Below are 22,557 nucleotides of genomic sequence, written 5' to 3' on the forward strand. Positions count from 1 at the left end.
GTTGGAAACAGCAGTGGATCCAGAGAGGGACTATACCCCCGCCACCACCAGGGGTATCCAATTTACACTAGATAGAATGGTATTTTTTTCGAATTCCCACTACTGCTGGAAAGTTACCCCCCAGGCCCTCCACCTAGTCCCCCTTTTGTCTCCATCCTGGATCAGCCAGTAGTTGGAAAGTCATAATTAAAATCCTCCCCAGCGTGGCACCTTTTTTTGGCCCCTCTTCTTAATTGTGGTAATTCCCCTCTTTAGGGAACCTTCGTTTCTACATCCTGTGGGTTGCCATTAGAAGGAGTTACTGAGTTGTCAGTCAACAATTTTCACTGCCTTCAATTGCTCATCCTCCCATTTCCTTCCCTTCTAGGCTTCCAATTGCTTATCCTCAATTAATCTCTGAATCATATCAATCCTGCAGAAAAGACTCCATCTTAAAGAGACAATTGTCGTTAGAATAGAAACTTAGAGATAGAGTTCTCATTGTCTTCTGAGAACTAAACTAAATCTTTGCCAAATAAATTTTCAGTATATGATATTTATGAATATCATATAGTTTCATTTCATGGGGCCCTCCCAGCATCCAAGGCTCTACTCTGGCTGCTCTATATTTGTCAGTGGTGGATTTAGGGGGTGGACGACAAGGATCATGACTCCCCCAAATTTTATCAAAATTTTCAAATAGTTTTTGTGTCCTAGAGGGAGTGTGTATGCAATTGCGTGGCTACATGCCCCAAAGGTGAGAGAAGTTCGAGTTTCATTTGTCATAGAGCGTAGCACACACTATTGTAAAAACTCCCCACTCTCCCGTGGGGTACTTCATACACCCCAGACCCAGGTCATGACCCCTCCCCCAAAATTTGATGCTGAATCCACCCATGATATTATAGTGGGTATGCCACTTGGCAGATCCTTCTTGGAGGGGTACAGGTCGCTGAAAGTAATTGGATATTGTGAGTATGAAGCAATCTCAAGAAACATAGGCGGATCCAGGGGGGGGGCACGGGGGCACGTGCCCCCCCCAGACCCTTAAAAATATGCTAGATTTTTAATACGGTCCCATTATCATTTCGTTCGTTTTGTATAACAAGGTATCCTTGTGCCCCCCCCTGAACAAAATTCTGGATACGGCCTTGCTTGTGCCCCTCCCAGAAAGAAATCCTGGATCCGCCCCTGTCAAGAAATATTGATGTATTCAACTGCAAATGAAAACGGAGAATGGAGAAAACATGAAAATCCTGGAGGGAAGGGGCGGAGCCAGATTGGAACTTTCCATCCTTCAAATATGACAACTACAATTCTCAACTGTCCATATATGGACAGTTGAGAATATAATGACACTTAATAGGTCATATTTAGTATTATGTCATGAGTTAATACCTCTTCCACTGTCGTTTCGCTCCCCCTCCAACCAATTATTCAGTCATTACACATGAGGCCCCTTTATCCAAAATCTTGGCCAAAAGAGTTGGGGGGGGGGGGGGGGGTCAATTTGGAGGGGCCCGTTACGTAGGTGGAGGTACATCTAGAGGAGGTCCTGTGAAGATGGTAATCCCGAAAATTTTGGGAAGGATTTGGGTCTTTAGATCTCCTCGGTAGCTTCAGCCTTCCATTTATTCCACACTATCACTAATTGTAAGTGCAGCCTACTGACAAAATTTTTCCTCGAGCTCCAGATTACAAAGATCCATACAGTAAAAGAGTCGGCGTGATTACCCATTTTTGTATATTAGCATGCATAACGCACCATGGATTTCCAGCCCGAGACATAAAGTGACAGGCAGTCTCAAACATTTCTTGCTAAGAGATTGCGTAAATTGTAATTGCCCAGTGAGTCACTGCCGCGGTGGCTACTGCTTTCCCGTCTGTTGAATTATCCAAAAAAAATGCTGTTCTATTCCAGGCTATTGAGCGCTGTCCATTGAATGGTTTTGTCCGACATGCTCATAGCATCCGTTATTAAGTATCCTGCACATTTCAGATTACAACCTTGAAATTTATCATTGGTACGGAAGAACGTCAATTTGATTTTTGAAACTGCGATGACAACGCCTCTACGGTTACTCACGTACTAATTCGAAGAGCCTGTTTCCGGCCGTGCGAGTTTATTCTCTGGGAAACAGGGATTTAGTGAAACCGTCATAAATGTTGTTAATTGCAACTTTAATCATGATATAACGGAAAATTTTGTGTAGGGGTGAAGGGCACTGAACTTTTGGAAGATCCTTGTCATTTTTACTTCATTGTTTGTGATCTTTAACTCTGCAGCTGTTACCTTTGATGACATTTAAGTGATACTTTTGTTCGAATGTTATTTTTTGCGGAACCAAGTTTTAAGATGCATTATTCATACTATTTGTTTCCAAATGATTAGAATGTGCGCTTTACGGGTAGTTCCAGTGATTGCAGGAAAGACTTAAGGAAATTTTGTGTATTTGTGATGTTGAAAGTGTCATTCGCGTGAATCAACCAACAATCGAGGAAAAATGATGCATCAAGTGTACAGCACCTTGCCTGACGATAGGCCCATTACAGCAATTGGAATAGTGTCAGATCCTGAGAAGTGTCCTCCGGGTTATGTGGTGGTAAGTACTATAGTCAAAAGCCCGAAACTTATGGGTAACTTGCTTGGAAATTACATCTGATACTCCAAGTTCACATTACCTCGGTAGTATTTATATTCTGAAAAAATATGCACAAAAAAATGGTTTATGGTTTATAAAAAATTATGAAAAGTTTGCTTGGACCATCATGGATTGATTTCACACCTACCTATTTATGATATAGATGGAATGTGTTTACCTATTAGGTAAATATTATTTGCATAATTGTATTATATTTTACCTGCCAACCTTTGCTACTTGTGTTTTTTTAGCTTTTACTTTGTTCTTCGTTTTATTTGTTATGTATTCCGAAAGATGGTACCCCTAGGCATCATATGCTCTAAGCTAAGAGTTAACATTCGTCAGATAAGGAAATGGAAGGGTGACAGAGTTTTATGACAGTGGTAAATTAAAGAAACCACGTAGTCATATCTCGCGATTATCAAGTTGTCGATATCATCTATGCTTGTTGACATAACCTCGATCCTTCTCAAAGCGATCGCCTTAATTCTTGCAAGATTATTGTCATTTATTATATTTGAATAATCAAATTGCCGTGAGTGAATGTGGAGCGAAACCAGCTGTACACTGTTCTTATCATTATTTACTTTTCTAATGCCAGTTAGAAATTTTCGTCCCCAATTCAATACAATGAGCAGGTGTTGTATCTTCTGATGAGCTCAGCAATAATCTTCTGGTAACCCTCAGGTTATCTGGTTGAATGTGTCAGGCTTGAGTGCATTTTTGTTATTACTTCATGTACAGCCCTCTATTTTTATCTTAATGTATGCACTCCAGCTTGTTAAACTTTGATTTTTATTATTTATCATTTGTGTTAAACGGATGATGATGGACTGAGGAAAATAACTTCTAGCCAAGTCTATGACGTGCTAACATTGTTTGTTAATGAAGAGGAAAAATTAAGCATTCATCATGCATAAATCTTCTTCTGTATTAAAATGAATGGTTTAGTCTAGCCGCAGTCAGTGGCAAGTAGTTTGCGGCTACTTTCCAGAAGTAAGGTATTATCATTATTGGAATTTTAGTGGAGCAGGTGTGAATCCAGAAAATGAGACCTCCCAATAAGACAAACATATATATTGAGGCAATCCATTTGCCTTGATCTCCATTTTATTATGGTTTACAGCGATACTACTCAGATTTGGTCTTGGATCTGCTGCTGAATTGCAGTTTTTGGATATCTAATTATCTTTTTCATTTTATTTTCTGTGTGATAAGCTTCTGAAAGTTTTATATCTCAGAGCAGGTATTAATTTGAGTAGTCTCTTTTAAACTGTCGGTTAAAGTCTTTGAAATCACATTAAAGTGAACACTTTCCGAGTGAATAATATGAATGAATATTTTTTGGGCTTGTCACCAGGTACTATTATTAAAGTTAGTAGACTTTTATGCTCTGACTTACAATCCTTGACAGGGTTTGTGCTGATCAAGGAAATAATATGAGGACTGAAAATCAGGCAAATAAGATTCTGGTCTTGGAAAACTTTAAAGGCGCAGAATTGAGGTGAAAATTTTCGTGGAATGAGCTATCACTGTTACTGAATACCTTTGTCGCTGCATCTCTCGCTGGTAAATTTAGAAATCAATTTTTCAAGCGATTGGATTTTATGTACTTCATCTGGAAGAATCATTCTATACTCCCATGCTTCTTCTTGTATTCATTTATCATCATGAGTATCTAAATCTCCTCTAAATGTCCAGGTCAAAGAAAAATTCACTGCATTCTCACCGATTTTAATTTGAGAACTGGTTATAACTGATAACTTCAGGCTTTACTTTGTGAAACCTCTCCATATTTGAAATAAAGAAGTAAAACTTTGTAAGGTTCACTATTGTTTAATTATGGGCACAACCTGGGTTTCGATGGATTTTTGGATGGATGGATGGTTTTTACGATGTAATCAAGTTACGAAACCCGGGTCGTGCCCATAATTAAACAATAGTGAGAGCTGGTTGGCTGATTGATTTGTGTCTATTTTGTTTCTGCCATTATCTTAAGGTATTATTACATGCCAATGTAAGTTTGTAGCTGTCTTCTCTGTTGAAATTATATGTGCATTTTGCAACTTTGATTGCCTTCTGAATTAGGCTAGGGAAGAATAGATACTTCCCTAGCCTTCACTATATCTTCTCTTCTAGCTCTGAACTTCCCTTTGCTGAAAACCGGAAGTAGCAGACTTAGTATTCATTTGGCCAATGCAATTTTGGATTCAGCACTATTAAATTTCATCATAAGGATACTTCTTCTTTCTCATAAATAGCTTTAAGAGAAATTGGCAGTGGTCAACTGACATGATTTTGCACAATCTGCATGATTTTAGATGAAAAGGCCCCATTAAGGCACTCTGCTGAATGGCCTGAAAATGTTAAAATTTGCCTGCCGTAAGGCAAAGATTTGCCACCTGCTAAATGAATTCCCTGAGAAAAAATTTACCCATATACTATTAGACTTGTGTTGTTGAAACAACCATCTCCGAACCAGCATTGCATCTACATCTACATTCTACCTTGCAAGGCACCTAAAAGGCATATGGCAGGTGTTAGGACACCAGCCGTTGACACAAAAGGAAATGCAAAATTAGGATTAGCATTTTTTAAAGTCGTTGATGGGAAAAACAAATAGGGTAGTTTCCTTCATCAAAGAAAAAGAAAGGCATTGATTGCGATTCGTTACCCACCATTTATAGTGTATTCATAATATACAAATTCTTTGGTTTTAGAAATCCCAGTTTAGAAGAATGGCAATGGTCAATTTTAACCGCATTTGAAAAAGTCCAGATTGGCGCCCATGCGATGCCATTCCACGCGATGTCACAGGGACCTAGTTTCTTTACGAGTAGATAGGAGTTATACATCGTCTGAAATTACCAATGCATGCATGAGGCACAGACTTTAGGGAAACATGTCTTAATAATCACCTATTAAAACTGCCTAAGGTCGGAAAGTTTTCTTCGTTTGATAAGGTATTAATAATCCTTATTTAAGCCAAGCACTACCAGCTAGCAGAGTACTCCACTACCTGCTAGCAGCCTGCGTCGTATCAGTGCTCAAAGACTCGCCCCAAGGTCACCTCACACGGCGACAGCAGGAACCAGAACGACATCACACGGAGTTTTCCCATCATTCATACTTAGCCGTCGTGTTTTACCGCGCTCAAAATTTTTCACTTTTCATTTAGTCGCGAAAAATAGGTATCGTCATTAAAAAATATAGAAGAGTGAAATACGTACTCCAGGAGTAATAATCTATCGATTTAGGCAATAAAAAAATAATAGGAAACCACCCTACTCCCAAATATATCCGTTCGCCTAATATCTCTCTTAATTTATCGCTTTTGTCGGACCTGGAAATATTGCGGGGCTCTGATATTATGTTCTCCATGTCGCAGTTAAAGATATGTATTCTCAATTGTTAAAGCAATCTAAGCCTAGGGTGCAGCCTCGGAGTCTCCAGCGGTTCCCAGCCTAATTCGCTTAACATCTGGGTAACACTGTCTGTATGCCCGTAGCAGATGGGATGAAATATCAAGGGAATGCCCTTAGCAATTTTTGATGAACCACGCATCCTTCCTTAGTATTTTTTTCAGTTTGCGATGAAGTCTTTCTGCACCGGATCCCATATGCTTGCTGCATATTCAAGATGTGGTCGAAGGAGTGTGAAATAGCACCTTTCTTTTTCTTTCTCATCAGAAAATCTTCCCATAATATGCTTGACGAATCCTAATTTCTTCAGGGCTATGCCACAAATATTCCTTATATGCATTCACCACAAGAGGTTCAAGGTTATCGTAACTCCGAGGTACTTCACTTTTTCTCTTTCCTTTATTTTAATACCAGCCACAGCATAAACATGGTTATAGTTGGACGAACTCTGCAAAAAATAAACCGCCGTGCATTTGCTCTGATCAAGTTAGAGTCCCCACTCTTTGCTCCACAGATGAATTTTGTTTAAATCCGACTATAGAATTTCATAGTCAGAGTGATCACTAATTTCACGATAGACAACGGTGTCGTCAACAAATAAACATATTTTACTGCTAATTCAGGAGCATAGGTCACTAATGTATATAATCAACAAAAGTGGGCCGATTATACTTCCTTTTGGAACACCTGATGTCACTTTTACTACATCAGAGCTAAATCTATCAAGAATTACTTTTTGTTTACGATCACTCAGAAAGTTCACTAACTCATTTCTAACTATGTGGTATTCCATTATAAGTTTTCTTGGAAATTACACTATTACTTAAATAAGTGGTATAGGTAATAGTGTAATTTCCTAGAAAACTCACTCATTAAGTGTCAAATATTGTGTGTACTTGTCTTTTTGATTCACCAGATTTGAGAACATCGTGAAGAAAGAGCACGAGCTGTGTTTTGCCTTACCTTCGCCTACCTTTTTGGAAGCCGTGTTGACAGCCATGGAGGAAGTTATGACTGTCAAAGAAAGTCATGATATTGTCAAAGACAATATGCTTGAGTATCTTGCCTAAATCATTAGTGCTTCTCCTCCTCACAACCTCTTTCATACCAATAGACCCACCTCCCGTGGCATGAAGGGGGCAACAAGTCACTTCATTCTTTGGGTATATAATGCCCTCCCTTAAAAATTATGAAAACCATTGTGGAAACAATGCCAAAATAATTTTTGCTGTTTTTAAATTTCCTGCCAATCTGGAATACAATCATACATGTAGGAGGGTTTAATACAACGCACTCTAAAACCAGCATTTCGTTCCCTTTTTATTGCTTTCATGAGGCTCTGCAAGTGTCCATCCTCTTTCTGTGATTTGAAGTGTGGATTTTAAATGCTTAAAAATATTACAGCAAGTATTGTATAGCATCACAGCTACTGCATTATTTTATATTTATTCAATACATGAGGGGACCGGGTTGGTATGGTGGATATAGCGCTGGCTTCGCATGCAAATGATTCGGTTCAAATCCTGTATGGAGACTTTTCAGAGGCTACCCGATCCCACCATGAGTGCTTTTTGGAGGGCACTTCCAGTGTAGCACTCTGTCTTTTGAATGGGACGTTAAGCCATGGTCCCCTTGGCACCTTTTGCTAGGAATAGACTGATGTTGATGCTGGGTTTCTGTCCATCCTTCCCCCTCTATCCATTCTCTCATGGTGCTAATGACCTTAGCTGTCAGTTGCCTCCTCTGAATTCAATGCATGATGGAATCCTCTCAGTTATAATATTTGGAATGCCTTGTTTTATAAAGTCAAAATGTTTTGTTGAAATGAAAGGTAGTTGCACTTCTCCACAATAATTTAACACTGTAAATGCGTACAATGCATTAAATTATTGTGGTAAAGTGCAACTACCTTTCATTTCAAAATGTTGGACTTCCACTGAATCTCGCCTGAATCAGTTGAACTTGTAAAATATTTTTGTTATCCTGTATGTTAAAAAATGATGAATGGAGTGAGAGTAATAAGTCTAATGTCTTGTGTCTATCAAAGGTATCACGAACACACGATCAGGACTCTGATGCTGATTTATGGAGAGAAGGCTTCTTTGCCCGCAAGACTCGATATATCTGCTTGTCCAAGACTGAAGGCATTGGGGGAATACAGTTTGGTGGGAATGGCCCTCCACCTCCACCAGCCACAGATTATATTGTTCAATCTGTGATCATCATCAATGACAAAGAAATGCCTCCAGATGGGTACTCTTTGCTGCCACGTACAATAGACTCGGGTATGTGTTATTATATTTCATATGATTTCTTTTTACTTCATGTGAATTTTCCTATGATCAAAAGTTATGATTCAGAATTTTATATGCTCTAAACCCCCCAAACGTTCTTGAAGACATGTATGAGGGTAGCCTTTTAAGTATCGGGAATGAAGAAAACTATAAGAGTGACAGTAATGCAATTTTTTAAATTGTTTTTCAAAGTACTCTCCACAATAGTCAATGCACTTTTGCATTCGATGGAACCAGTTGGTATAACATTTATTCCATTCCATAGTAGGGGTAGTCAAAATAGCTGTTTTGTAGGAATCAACTGCTACTTCAGATGTCTGGAAGCACTTTCCTCGTAGCATATTCTTGATACTGGAGAATTTCAAAAAAAATCATTGGGGCTTAAATCTGGGCTGTACGGAGGTTGATCAAGAATTTTGACGTTTTGCTGTTCCAAAAATGACTATGTGACTCGAGCGGTGTGTGAGCTTGCATTGTCATGATGGAGCATAATGTGTCAATTTGGGTTATCTTTCCGAAGCTCGGCGATCACTTCCGGCAAGCAAATGGTCGTAGAACCTTTGAGCATTATTAACTGTTCTTTGATTTTCAAGAGCAATTGTCACTACATGCCCTGATTTGGCTACGAACGAGAAAGCGGCCTCAATGTAGCATTGTGTGTATCTCATGCCTTAGATGGTGCATCGGCGGGCACCTATGGTATGGTGAAAGAACAGTGCCGAGCAGTGGATGACATCAGGCAAAAAGTCAGCTCGTTTGAAAGCAGCCTAAGTGGCTACGGAAATGTTACAATTTTGGCGAGTGCAACAAACTGAAAAACCCTTAAATGCACGTGTTTCTGAGGAACTCTCAAAAGAAAAAAACGTGGACGCCATGCGATGGGAAAGTAATATGTGCGTTTTTTAATTTTTTTCCATTTTTTGGCCTTGAATATGGTGCAGACCATTTCGGGTTTGGGTGTCAAATTCAAATCCTTGCCACCATTCCATTCTGGTCCCAAAGTACTGACTTTATGTGATTGGTTCTCGATACTGGTTCCACAGGCCAAGAACCAGAAGTACCGAGAACCGTGTACCGAATCTGACCCATCTCTAGTATTCAGTGATGCTATTGATGAGGGTGAGACCGAGCCAAGTTTGTGAAGATGTTTGGGGATAGAGAAAAGGATTCAAGGCTCACAGGAAGGGAGCTAACTATAAGAAGTGTGGGGAGGCAGAAAAAAGTGAGCGTTGAATGAGTGTTAATCTGGGAACTGGTTTGTGAAACATGGGGTGCATTTAGGGTGGGAGGGCACTTGGAAATTAACCCTTTGTGGTCCAAGTAAACTTTAGGTCTGGAGAGCTATAGGTTCAATTAAAAAGTTTATTATTTAAAAATTATCTGTGTGACCTCTCTTGACACATTTCCCTTGTATAATCCCCTTATAAAACCTTGTGATGTTGAGCTCAACTTGACGTTGGACCTGATGGTTGCTCAAGGCCTGTCGAGCCGGCCTTGACGTTGAACCACAAAGGGTTAAGAGAAGAATGGAGTTCAGGACAGTCTGTGATTAGAGTTTGGGATATTTAGTTAGATTTGGTAAGAAGTTATATTTTTGTCCAATTACTCCTTAATCTTTACTCTTGAATCATATGCTTTCTGGAAGCTTAGGAATTTTATTGCCAACAGTAATGTTTGGGCTCAAACTTTTTGAAAATTGATGTTGTTCATTAAGATTTGAAAAGTGATGTTGTTGAAATACTAGTCTATCATATTGTGTATTGATGATTTTCGTAATATTAATGAGAATTCTTTTCCCCTCCAGAGCAAAAGGCGTGGAGGAAAAGACAATTATGTTACCGATTGGCCAAAAGGAATCTTGCATCCTGTGCTGTTACCGATATTATTGTTCTTAGTCGTAGTAAGAAAGCTCCTGAGGGTTTTACAAGGGCTGGGTAAGTTGTGTTAACTTCTTTTACTATTATACAATAAGAATTTTTTTCTTTAGAGCTCTGAATGTTTGCCAAGAAACTGTCAGATAAATTAATAATACGTAAGTGCATTTTTACTTAGGGTAATGTTGAATTTTGGGTGTCTTTTTAACCACCCTGAGTTGTTCAACTACGTTATTTATTCCTAGCCTGTTGTCCCCTTGTAATGTGGTACAGTAAAACCTCCATGCAACAAATTTGTTGGCACCAGAAAAACCATGACTTCGTTGTAGGGGGTTGCGTTGTATGTAGTTGATGTGCCGGTTGCGTCTTCGCAGGGAAATTCAAGTGTTCCATGTGCTTCACAATGCAAGTTGGGTTAATTTCTCAGTCTTGCTTTATTCACCTTTAGAATCTTTCATGTAGTGATGAGAAACAATGTTTATTATTGATCATCAAAACCGTGGCTATCATCACGTAATTTTCAATCTTTGTATTTATCATTTAAATGATTGTTTTTCTCATCCAATCTGCTCTACACCTCTTCGGTTACTGTAGTTACAGTCTAAAATAAAAGGAATGCCAAAATTGATGCCTGTGGATTATGTATTTTAAAAGTAGTACATAATTTTCCTGAGTTTCTAGTTGACACTTGTTGTGCAATAATTTAAGTCAATATCAATTGGTGGATATATGCTGCAATTTTGTTTGAAAAAGCAAAGGCCATTAGACCTACGAAATAAAACGCACTGTCACAATTCCATTGAAATATCAGTTGTTATGTATGTACGTGACTGGTTTATACTATGAATACATAAAAATGGTGGAGGTTTGGCAAGGCGAGTTTGTTGACACGAGTTAGAATATGGGAGTTAGCTATGCACTGAGGTCACGATGGCAATCGCAGTTGATGATGCCTGAACATATAAGTATTCTGCACTATCCTCCTGCAGTTCTGCCTCCTGCTTATTACGTAAATATTCATGGAAATAATTAACTGTCAATGCAAAATACTGTTTTTTTTCTCAATAATTCATTCTAAAGGGGCACTTTCTAAGTTTTGGGCCCAAGCATAGACTTCATTGTAGGGAGTTTTTGCTATTGTAGAGGTTCGTAATGGGAGGTTTTTTGCATGCATTATCTATTGGACGCATCTGGGACATTGACTTCAACATAGGGGGTTTCCTTAAAATCTCTCTGAATTCTTTCTCGGGGGTTTATTTTACGGAGGTTTCACTGTATAATCTTAGCAAATTGAATCTAAAGTCCTGAAATACTTGTTCAGTTTCAATTGGCTTTTAGTCAATATTCCTAGGCATAAGATATCCAACCTTTGAAAAAAATGAAATGCAAACGTCTTTAGATATTGAAAATTATTTGCTATTTTACCTGTTACTTTTTCACAGGGAGATCAATGGTCTAACACTCTGCTACAAGGTGGTTAATATGAGTGATGAGATAAGGAATCCCCAAGCGAATGCCGATCCGCAATCGCTATTGCAAGGCCTGGGCTATGGGTAAGCAAATAAGAATTAAACCATGAAGCAAATGTTTTTATCATTTGTGACTCATAAATAAAAACCTAAATGCCATTCTCAGAGCTGTAGTTGGAAATCGGCAACATTTGACTCAACTGTCTGCAAACTGACTCTTGCTTTGTTGTATTAGCAGTTATCCCCATATGAATTGAGTAAATTAATGGAAAGAGTGCTGCAGATGCTAACTTAGCTTCACATATGCATTGCACATTCAATGATAAATATTCAATCTCCTCAGCATGACCTCAAGCATTTGTTTAATTGCAACATAAGTTTTACTTCAGCAACTGTAATGACACACTTTAGTTGTAAACATCTAAAATGTGAAACTCACCCTAACCAGATATTCCAGTTTTTGTGGGCTTTGATTGCCTGGCAACATTGATTTGAGATTTCCTGAACTCAAGATTTCTTGCTAATGATGAATAGAACTCCATCATGTATTACTTCAAATTTTTTGTTAACAATAAAATATAAATCTCCCACAAAAATCATTGTCACCTGTAATCCAAATTTTTTCAGTAATATTTTACTCTGATTACTCATTATACTTCAGTTACTATGTTTTCATTACTTAAGTGGTATTTAGAATATGTAAGATTCCCTGAATTTTAATGAACTACTTTTTGTAGACTCTGGAAAAGATAGTAGAAATGTTTGTTGTTGTAATCTGAAATCATGAAACTAGGTCAATTGTTCATGATGTCCGGTGGCCGGGAGAAACAGGAATTATGCGGGGTTCCCACTCAACCGTGAAAACCTTAAAACCGTGAGTAAGCCGTGACTTTAGTCTACCGTGAAAAAACCTGGAAATAGCCGTGAATTTCATCATAAAACCTTAAAAATCTAACCGGTAACCGGTAAAGTCTTCATTAACCCTGGCAAAAAATCAGACACTTCTTCACTTTCCTGCCACCCTACTACTCCTTCCATTTTCCCACTCACAATTAGGCCCTGCATTTTGCTAACGATAAGTGACGTCATTTGAGATGGCACTGTCATTGCTGCATTTGCACTCACGGCGTCTGTCGCGTTTTTTAAATTTGTAGTTAATGTGCGGCCGATGTATGTTGCATGATCAATATTTCTACCTAAAATGGGGTATCAACAGACCGTGAATTTGAGGACATTCAGACCGTGAAAACCGGGAAAAAACCGTGAATTTTATAATTTAGCTAGAGTGGGAACCCTGTTATGCCTGAATTTTTAGTCCCTGAAATTATGCATGAAGTATTCATGTATTTTTGCTCCAAATGGGAATTTCAAAATCTTTTATTCGTTTCAAATTTATTTCACATGAAATTTGGCCAGTTCAATCCCCAGTTTCTTTATATTATGACAACTGTCTTGAGGTGCCGAGTAAGACATTCACAAACTCAGTGTAAAATTTCTATTTCTAAGTATAAGTCTTGTAACGTTTTAACTATCCACTACTAACTTAACAAATAATTTTATTACACTTCAAAAACAAGCTCTATATTTTAAGACTCGGGAGCAAAGAACAACATCAACAAGCCGCCATGACTATTACAATACCATTTGTACTATCCGTACTACCACTCATCGAGCCACTGCCATGAACTGCACCAGTGGGGATCTTGAGTTCTGCCGTATTCCTTTCCTCTGGTCTCTTTCCCTCTCGTAGGCGCCTGCTTTTTCTCTGCGTCCTTTTCTTCTTTCTGCCGTATCTCTTCCTCCACTCTCTCAGTACACCATTACTATAGTTTTTCTCCCGATCTTTCTTTATAACACGTCTACCTCCTCCTTCTCTCCATACACGACTCCCCCTTTGTTTATTTCCTTTCCGCATCCCCCACTACCATTCTTGCCTCCTCACTACCATTGTTAATTTTAAATTATTTAATCAAACGACATGGTGGCTTGTTTACATTATGTTACAGTCTTTAAATTAAGAATGTTAAATAATACAAAAATGTAGCATCATTTAAAAGTATTGAAGTTTTTTGGGTGTTTTAACCCTTTCCTGCTGGTGCCTACAATTGGAAAACGTTTTTCGTGCTACAAGTAGCATGAGAACATTTGAAACCTCTCAGTGCGGAGCTCTTTTTTGGGATGGAGTTACCCTGGTATTTTCGTCCCTCAGATTTTGGACCCAGCTCAACGGGGAAATCCCGTCCCTTGCCCTAGCCACTGGACTCCACCCTCTTACCCTATCATAGCTCGAAACCACGGTCAACTTAGTGTGTTACCAGTGTTGTTTTCAACCAAACATTTTATTTGATTTTCAATAATTTACTCTTCTAATAAAATTACTTACATTTTTTTAAGCATTGTGGAATTTTAAACGGATTTCTAGCATTAGTAACAACAAAGTTAGTAAATGAAAGGTACTAAGGCTCCAAGTCCGGAAGTCAGTTATTTTTTATGCTAAAATTTCATTTAAAAATTGCTTATGCACTCGCTAAGCTGGGTCTCAGGCTAGGCCTGAATGCATCAGACAATAGCTACCTCAGCGGTCACTTCCCTTTCCTCCCGTCGGCTAAAGTTGACGTCTGCTGAAAAATCCGCGACAGCTATATGCGACGTCAGGTGTTCTGCGTTTGAAAATGCCCGTCTGTTCCATCCAACGTCTGGTGCGAAAAGGTTGAAATTCTCATCTATTGCTGTAATCGTGTAAGACTAACCTGGAATGTTGTAAAATTTCCCTGAAAAACCTGAAAGTTTGCATGAATGTTTATGCGTTGTTGGGCCGGACACCCTGTTGTGCGGGCTGGACACCCTGTTGTGCGTTTTCATCCTAATCTCCTTATGTATTAGCTTAAGTGGAACTCTTTTTCTCTTGAATTTTCTTTTAACCAAGCTCCCCTGTAATGCTCTATTTTCTAGTTTGAGAAATGTGAAGAGTGCTGTGCCTTCACCTCCGATTGCTGCGCCCAATGGCTTTGGGCCAACTCATGCAACAGAAACCAGCAGCCCCTCTCCTCCAATGGCCACCAGGAGAGGTCCCCTTATTCCCCCGTCCACGTCTCCTCCCGAGAGTCACGAATACGAAATCCTTTCAGCTGCATTGCGACCGACACGGCCAGCACCTACTCCACCACTAGTCCCCTTAAGGCCACCTCCTCCAGTGCCGGTATCGAATCCTATTGCCAATACGTATGCAAACTCGAAAAACTATGCCACGCTCAATGCATACCAGGGTGAGTATCTCCTTACAATTGTTGATATTTTTTTTAATCTTTTTTTTTTAAATTCTGTGGCTATATTTCTGCAAATCAAAGGAATTTTTTGATGATTGAGTTTTGTTGTGCAATATCAATGGGTTTTCCAGATGTCCTTGCTACTACCAGAGTAGTGAGGCAAATTTTTTTCCCATGGGCTATAATTTCTAGTATTTCCTATAATTAAGTAAGGGCTATAATTTCGATTTTTTCCAGTATGAAGAACATGAATAATACCCTTGAAATAAATTACAAGATGACTCTTGAAGGAAGATTAAAAAAAACTGACTCATTGCCTTTTTTTATTTTTGGAAGTCTTATTTTTCAATTGGAAAAATTCATTATATACCAGACTCCTGATTATCCGGCTGCAGATCATCTGTTGCGCATTATCCGTGCATGAGTTTCACTCTCCGTTGATGTTTTCTGATATCTTAAAAAAAAAATCTGATGGGGAATCACTGTGGTTTTTGGATTTTTATGCAAGGCTACACCAGACTTATTATTACTATTAGAAAACCCTTTGTAAAACAGAATTATTTTGTTTAGTTGCTGTCAAGGAATGTTTCAAGTTGTGGACATCCGCTCTAGCATTGCAGAAGACTATGAGCGATGGGGAACTTTTAATTAATTTTAGAAGATTCATCGATGATTAACCAATGGTAAATTAAGAAATGTGTTATCTATGATCTTGAAATGTATCTTTCATGTTCACAATTACTGCTGTGGCCTCGCAAGTGGTTGAACATAGCTCAGTGAAACTGGAGATTTCGACGCACTCAGACATGTTTATGCCACGTCCTCTCAAGGTTAAATGGCAGATGGAGGGGGAATAGCATAAGTGAAGGCAGAGTGGGAAGTGGAAGAAGAGGCGAAGGAAGTAAAGATTGCTTAGTCAGGCACTGCCTGCATCGACCGTTTGCTTTAGCAAGGGAAATATGAGTACGTTCACATAATTGCCATTAAAAAGATAGCGGTCGGGTGAAGAAAGCCTTCAACGAGTCCGGGAAGCAATCTAAAATAACAGAATAACTAGTATTAAAATATTGTTTGATTTGTGTAAATTATTTAGATAAAATAAATTTAAGTGAAAAATTGGATGAACCATGTTTTCCGATTATTAGTGCTGCCTCTCCACATCATTAGCCTGAAAAATCAGAAGTTTGCTGTAATTATATAAATATTAAAGCAGGAAAATGTGTATGAAAGCACAGCTTGTTTCAAAATGATTATGAGATGTTAAGGTAGAACATTCTCAGCAAACTATTACTTTCAATGCCCAATATTGATGAAAAATATAGAAATTTTTATTGAACACTAAAAATAAAGTATATACTCTGCCTTCTTGCTTTCTGGGACCAAAGTGTAAAGTGGACTATTTTCGTCTTGAATGTTTAAAAATTTCAACTTTTATATGCTGAGGCTGTGCACCATCATGTTGTCAATTTAAATTCTCTGGTTCATCATATTGCTGTTGAGCAGTGGCGTAACTATGGGGGGGTGAGGGGATGTATCCCCCTCCAAAGTCTCTGAGAAATCAAAATATTATATGAAAATCTTGTCTGCATTTGATGTATAATAACTGCATCTGCTCAAGGTTTGCCAAAATTTGCCAATTGCCAAAATGATGTAAAATGCATTTTCAGGCATGCTATTTTTGAAAAACTTTTCCTGAAATCCCAGTTTCCTGGGGGGGGTAGACCCCACTAACCCCCATTATCCTTCCCCCCCCCCCAAAGCTTCCTCATCCCCCCAAAGCATATTCCTAATTACGCCACTGCTGTTGAGTATAGAGCTAATATTGCTGTTTCCCATCAAGCTAAGAAACACCAGTTACAGTGACTAATTCAATACTAAAAGGCACATAAACTTTCATTTATTATCCTTTTTCACTGAAGATGGAAGAAATACTGCATGTGTACTATAGTGTTTAAAAAAAACTCCTCCAGTTTCTATTTGACCTATTTGATGAATCATTCATGTCAGTCAATTAGTATAATTTCTTAGGTTTATAAACAGTGATATTCATTTTGAAACAAGCTATATTTTGTGGGTAGAACTCTTTGGTTAATTATATTTTCATATTTATTGTGATAAATTCTTATTTCCAATTTTACACTGTCTCTAATATATGTATCCATAATCACTTTCTTTAATTGGTAATCTGCTCTAGCTGGATTGAAATGTTTTGAATATATTTTCTTATTTATAGGTCTCGAAGGTGTTCCATTTATTTTAAATCCTAATTTTGTGGAAATTGCTGATCCTCAAACGGTAAGTCAAGTGATTTATGTATTTGTAAAAGAAACTATTATTTACCTATTTAAATTAAGCTTCTGTCATAAAATGTAGTCTTCATTAGTCTCTCTACAGTTTATTGGCAATTTAGTCTGAATTTTGATGTAATAAAATCGTATTTATATCATGTAGCTGTAAAACTAAGTCCTCACATCTGTCATTGCGATTCGGACTCCTACTATGCTGATAAATTATCTCCTGTAAGAAGTCTTTGCACTTCTCTGCTCTCTTATTTTTAGAAACGATGGGAACAAAATTCCATGTCATTGGAGAATTTTTAGTGTAAGTCTATTGATAAGGTTATGTTGTGTGTATCATTCCAAAGTTGGCACCAAGGAGAAATATTTTATCCATCTCCTTTGATTTTCCAGTATGCATGATTTATAATTTTATTTCCTATATTTCAGTTATTGTTGCCTGCTTTGAAGCCCAAGACCAAATATCAATTGGAACAGGAGGTAAGTTTATTGGCTATTATTCTTGAGGTCATTTTTGTGTTGGAATGGAAACACGTATTATTTTGACACAATAACACTATCCTTGAAGAATCAAATGGTGATGGGAGCTTAGAAGGGCAATATTGAATTGGAAAAATGACTTGTATAAAATCTAAAGCCTGAATTACTTGATCATTCTTTCCATCCCTTTTGGGAACAGTTCAAGTGATCACTCCAATGATAGAGGATAAAATGACTGTTTCAAGGGTCATATTCTGTGATGGCTCGAGGGATGGAAATCCCATCCCTTTTTCCATTACTCAGCATCACTTTTTCAGTAGCTGAAACCATTGCTGGCACCGTCCTACAGTCAATCAGAATGCACTGTGGCTAACAGTGATTGTAAAGCCATGCTTAAGCCTGAATCACATGATCATTTTCTTTCGTCGCGAAAAGTAATCACTATCGCGATCACTTATCGCGATCCGTCATGAAAAGCGATCGCTCTGGTGATCATTTTTCTGAATCACGCAGTCCCTCCCACCGTTGACTTTCGCATCACTTCTGATATCACAGCTAGTTGTCATAGGACCCTCATAGCGAAAATATATAGCGTGTTTGTTTATCTATGTCGTTCCCACGATTGTCAAACATTGCACTGCAATCGCTCCATAAGGGCATGCGTACCGATTGGCTGATATGGGGTTTTAGGGATGGTTTTAGCGACGGAAAAAGCGACCGGACGAGTGATGAAAAATAGCAATGGGAATCCTCATCGCCAATGCGAAAAACAATTGCGGGCGACGATCATTTGCGAGTGATCACTCTAGTGATTGCGATAGTGATCACTTTTTGCGACGAAAAAAATGATCGTGTGATTCAGGCTTTAGCTTTTCATGGAATGAAAGTTATAAATGCGGGAAGTAATGTCACCCACAGACAACAGTACACTGTCATGACACGTCTGAGCTCTTCATCCTAGCAATGAAGTATAAGGCCCGTTTCACATGGACGTGGACGGTCCGCACTACGCGTGTGGGGCACAGAGAGCAGTCGCAGTTGTTCACATACGTGTGGACGAAATCTAACCGCATCCGGCACAATTTCAGGTGTGTTTAGCTTGCCAAGGTGGAAGAACATCATTCTTCCAAGTGCAATTCAAGCAATTGCTGAACACCAGGTTAGAAAAAATTGAAGAAAAGTACTTGTCAAAGGAGGTTTTGGGTGCATGCTAATGTGGCACAAAGAACATCAAAAGCCGCTTCAGTGACCACATTTACTGAACTATGTTCGAATGAATATGATAATTTAAATTACATATTTCCTCTGTGTCAAATTTCACTTTCCGTGGCGAAGAGATGCACTTGCACTGTTATCTCCAAGCTTGTTCTAATTCTACTGACAAATCTACTTGGTCTCCATCAGCCGTCTGTATTCATGTGTAAGCACTAACCTGTTTCTGTGGCCCGTAAGCACGCAGATGATCCGCGGGGTGGAGGGGCCATGTGGATGGCTCCACCATATGCGGACGGTCCGCACTCATGTGCAAGCTTCCATTGACATCAATGGAACCTTATCCACGTGAGTAGCCCAGACCATCCGCATCCATGTGAAACAGGCCTAAGGGTCAATTGTTGTGCTGTTGTTTGCATCAATTTAGGAGTTTTTATGGCACATTCCGATGCTAATATCTCGGAAAGTATGGAGCATGGCTGCTGAAACAAAAACTACACCGCATGGGTATCAATTTCCTATCACCTAGCAAAATTTGAATGAGATCTGGTGGTGACACATCAGGGACTTTCCTTATAAGAAAAAATTAATTCTCCGATTGATAATATATTGAATAATTATGGAATAATTGATTGATATAATTGAATACTGAGTGCCTAAAGCTTTAAGACTTTCTTTGCCCTTGAGTGGTTTTTTGCAGAAATGGTCTATAAAATTTGTGGTACATACTTTGAAGAACTGAATGAGAGTGAATAAAAAATGAAAATTTCGATTTGGAAAAGGAAAAAAGTGCCAATTCGGATCTTATATTTCATAAAAATATGAGGATTCATAAATTCTGGATTATGATTCAATCAAATTTTTTATTGAACCCATCATTAATATCCTTGTTTAATAGTGCATCTTTGGGTGACAAATTTAATTAATTCAGAAGGGATCTACTTGCATATTTTCTGATGCACAAAGGGTAAGAAAAAAAGACTGCTGTTCGACAAAATAAAATATATATTTCCGACCGGTTTTGATAAGGTGTATCATCCTCTTGAGATGGCCAGATGATGATATGCCGTATTGAAACCGGTCACAAATATATATTTTATTTTGTGGAACAGCAAGTCTTTTTTTCTTACTCTCTGTGCACCATGAAGGAGTTCCACCATGTTATATACCACCATGGTATTTGCATATTTTCTGCCAGGAAAAAAACTTCATTATTAAGTCTCAATCATTTTCAGTGGAGCTTTCACTTCTTAATGATTTTTTTCTCATTTATTTCAGTTCACATATGACTTCAGGATTGAGAGGCAAACTTAAATTGACTTCACTTCTTTAGTTGATACGTTTGGGGTGTTGAACACCATCTGAAATGTTCTACTGTGCTGAATCAGTGTCAAAACTGCAAGATCAAGAATCAGACACATTATGCATGAAAGGTACTCAATCAATAAGTCTACCTTGGGTCTTTTTCTTGTGAACATCATGTCAGAAGTGATCCTCATCATTATAGTCATGCTGTTTTGTTTTGCAGCAATAATTGAAGGTCTAGTTATACCATCACTGCCATTTTTGTGTATTTTACAATTTATGTGATGGTGTTAACCATTTTACCTTGTGTAGTGAAAGGTTGCCAATGGCCCTCATTTCTGTTAATCTCTATAAAATGACGATGAAATTGTAAATTTTGGGCTGCCTTTGCCCAAGTGTGGTTATTTTTTTGTCAGTCATAAATTATGCGGGGTATTATTGCCAATTGACTATTTTGAATTTGATGACTTGATATTTTTGCTGTAGCTTTGGCCTCAATAACATAAATTATTTATTATTATTTTATGATGTCTTCCATATCCATGTCTTAAAAACATATTGTGCTGTACGTTCAGAGAAACTGACCCAGTTTTCAGTTTCTTATTTTTAATGTAGATGTTTACAAGTGGTCATTTTTATGATTGAAACTGGTTATATAGCTGCAAAATTTGTCATTCATATCTTATGATGGTTTGAAATTGAATAAGACTGGGATGCACCACAGTGGGTTGTATTAGGTATGTCCTTTTGATAGTACTACCATTTCCAATTTTGATTATTTTTCAGGGAAGACTTGCAGAAAGAGTTGATGTTTGGTTACAAATCCCTCTTTGAGTACCTATTTTAATTAACTCATAAAAATGAAGAATTTTTCAACAGAAATTTATTACCTTTCAATTCATATATAAATCAAATTATTATTACTCATATGGAGTTATGGGGTTGTTCACTTTTTTAATTATTTCCTACTGCAATGGAGTTTGAAAAATAAAGATGCCTGTCTTTTTCCGTTTTTTTGACCGTCGCTTACTTTATAGAGCTATTAGCAGCAAAATATCGACGTGCTTACTCCTATAGCTGATAAGTATATGGCATCACTTACTCTTGCCAGGCGGCTCAACACCTTTCCTCTACTTCATGGCCTTGTACATCTTTCTCACTTGTTTCATTGTCATCAACACTTTAATGAACGATTCTTTCCGTTAAGGATCAGGTCTCTCTGAGTGACTTAATGAACCACAACTTTAACAACATGGCTTAATCATGATGAATGGTTGGCATAATTTGCATTTCTTCCTTTTTAAGGTATGGGAAAATTGTTGAGTGAGGAAGACTATTTTTTAATTTCAACTTAACTTTCCCATCCATCTACCGAATTATCTTATTATATTGCAATTTTGGGTCATTGTGAACGACCCCATCACCTTCCTAGTTTTTTTAGATCTGAATTACAAGGTTACGTGATAATATAGATCATATTTCATGTTCAGTTTCCTGCCAAAAACTTTCCGATTGAATAGTAAATTTTTTTTGCCGCCTTTATTATAAAATGACCCATTTTATTTTCTCTCTTCTGGGTGCTACACATTCAGTGCAGATTTTGCCATTTGTGATCATGACAAAAAAATACTGCTGAATAGTTATGTCCTCAGACATTGTAGCATTTAATTATAACAGATGTTCCACATCCTAGAAGAATTTTGGAAAAAAAATCACAGTTTGTCAAATCCTTAATTTAAATTAAATTTAATCTAAAAATTTTACATATTTTCACTTTTCACAGGAGACATCAAGCAATGATAATTAGCCATATTTTTTCATTATCATTCATTTTCATATATGTTAACTTTATAATTTTAGGTAACTGATTAGTATCTGCCAATTTTTTTAGATACATATTTTTCATGCAAGAAGTAATTTACACAATATTCCCAAAGCATAAGTTTCTGCCTGCGTGATTGTTGGTGCTAATCAATTTTCAAAATGGATTTTTATTTATTATTATGCTTCAGTTAGCCAATTAAACCACTGATAATTCAAATTATATCATCACGTTTAATGAGCTGATGAATGTATCTCATGAGACTGTCGTATTAGTGATTTTGAATTTATTATGAGTTAAGAAGGAAAATGTGTAGTGATTATATTCTGTGTACTTTGAAGGATTCGATTTTTTTTATCAACTCGAGACTAATTGCTCATATTTTCTTTTAATCAGTCTAAACATATCTGCCATGTAACCCTTATTGGATGTGTTTCTGTGTTAAAGCCTGTTGGCAGGGCATATCAAATGGTCTTCTTGGCCTGTCCATGCTCA

The 22,557-nt window shown here is 37.8% G+C and overlaps 1 protein-coding gene across 1 annotated transcript; it reads left to right on the plus strand.

Moving 5' to 3' along the window:
* The first annotated feature begins 1,840 nt into the window (after positions 1–1,840).
* Positions 1,841–20,249, plus strand: LOC124164955 (multivesicular body subunit 12B). Its single transcript, XM_046542193.1, has 8 exons — positions 1,841–2,582; positions 8,091–8,328; positions 10,142–10,271; positions 11,654–11,764; positions 14,633–14,946; positions 17,180–17,241; positions 17,673–17,723; positions 20,214–20,249. The coding sequence occupies exons 1-8, from the start codon at positions 2,484–2,486 to the stop codon at positions 20,247–20,249; spliced, it is 1,041 nt and encodes a 346-aa protein (XP_046398149.1). The 5' UTR covers positions 1,841–2,483.
* Positions 20,250–22,557: the final 2,308 nt, after the last annotated feature.

This window comes from Ischnura elegans, chromosome 9 (assembly GCF_921293095.1).
Source record: "Ischnura elegans chromosome 9, ioIscEleg1.1, whole genome shotgun sequence".
In the NCBI taxonomy this organism is placed as follows: domain Eukaryota; kingdom Metazoa; phylum Arthropoda; class Insecta; order Odonata; family Coenagrionidae; genus Ischnura; species Ischnura elegans.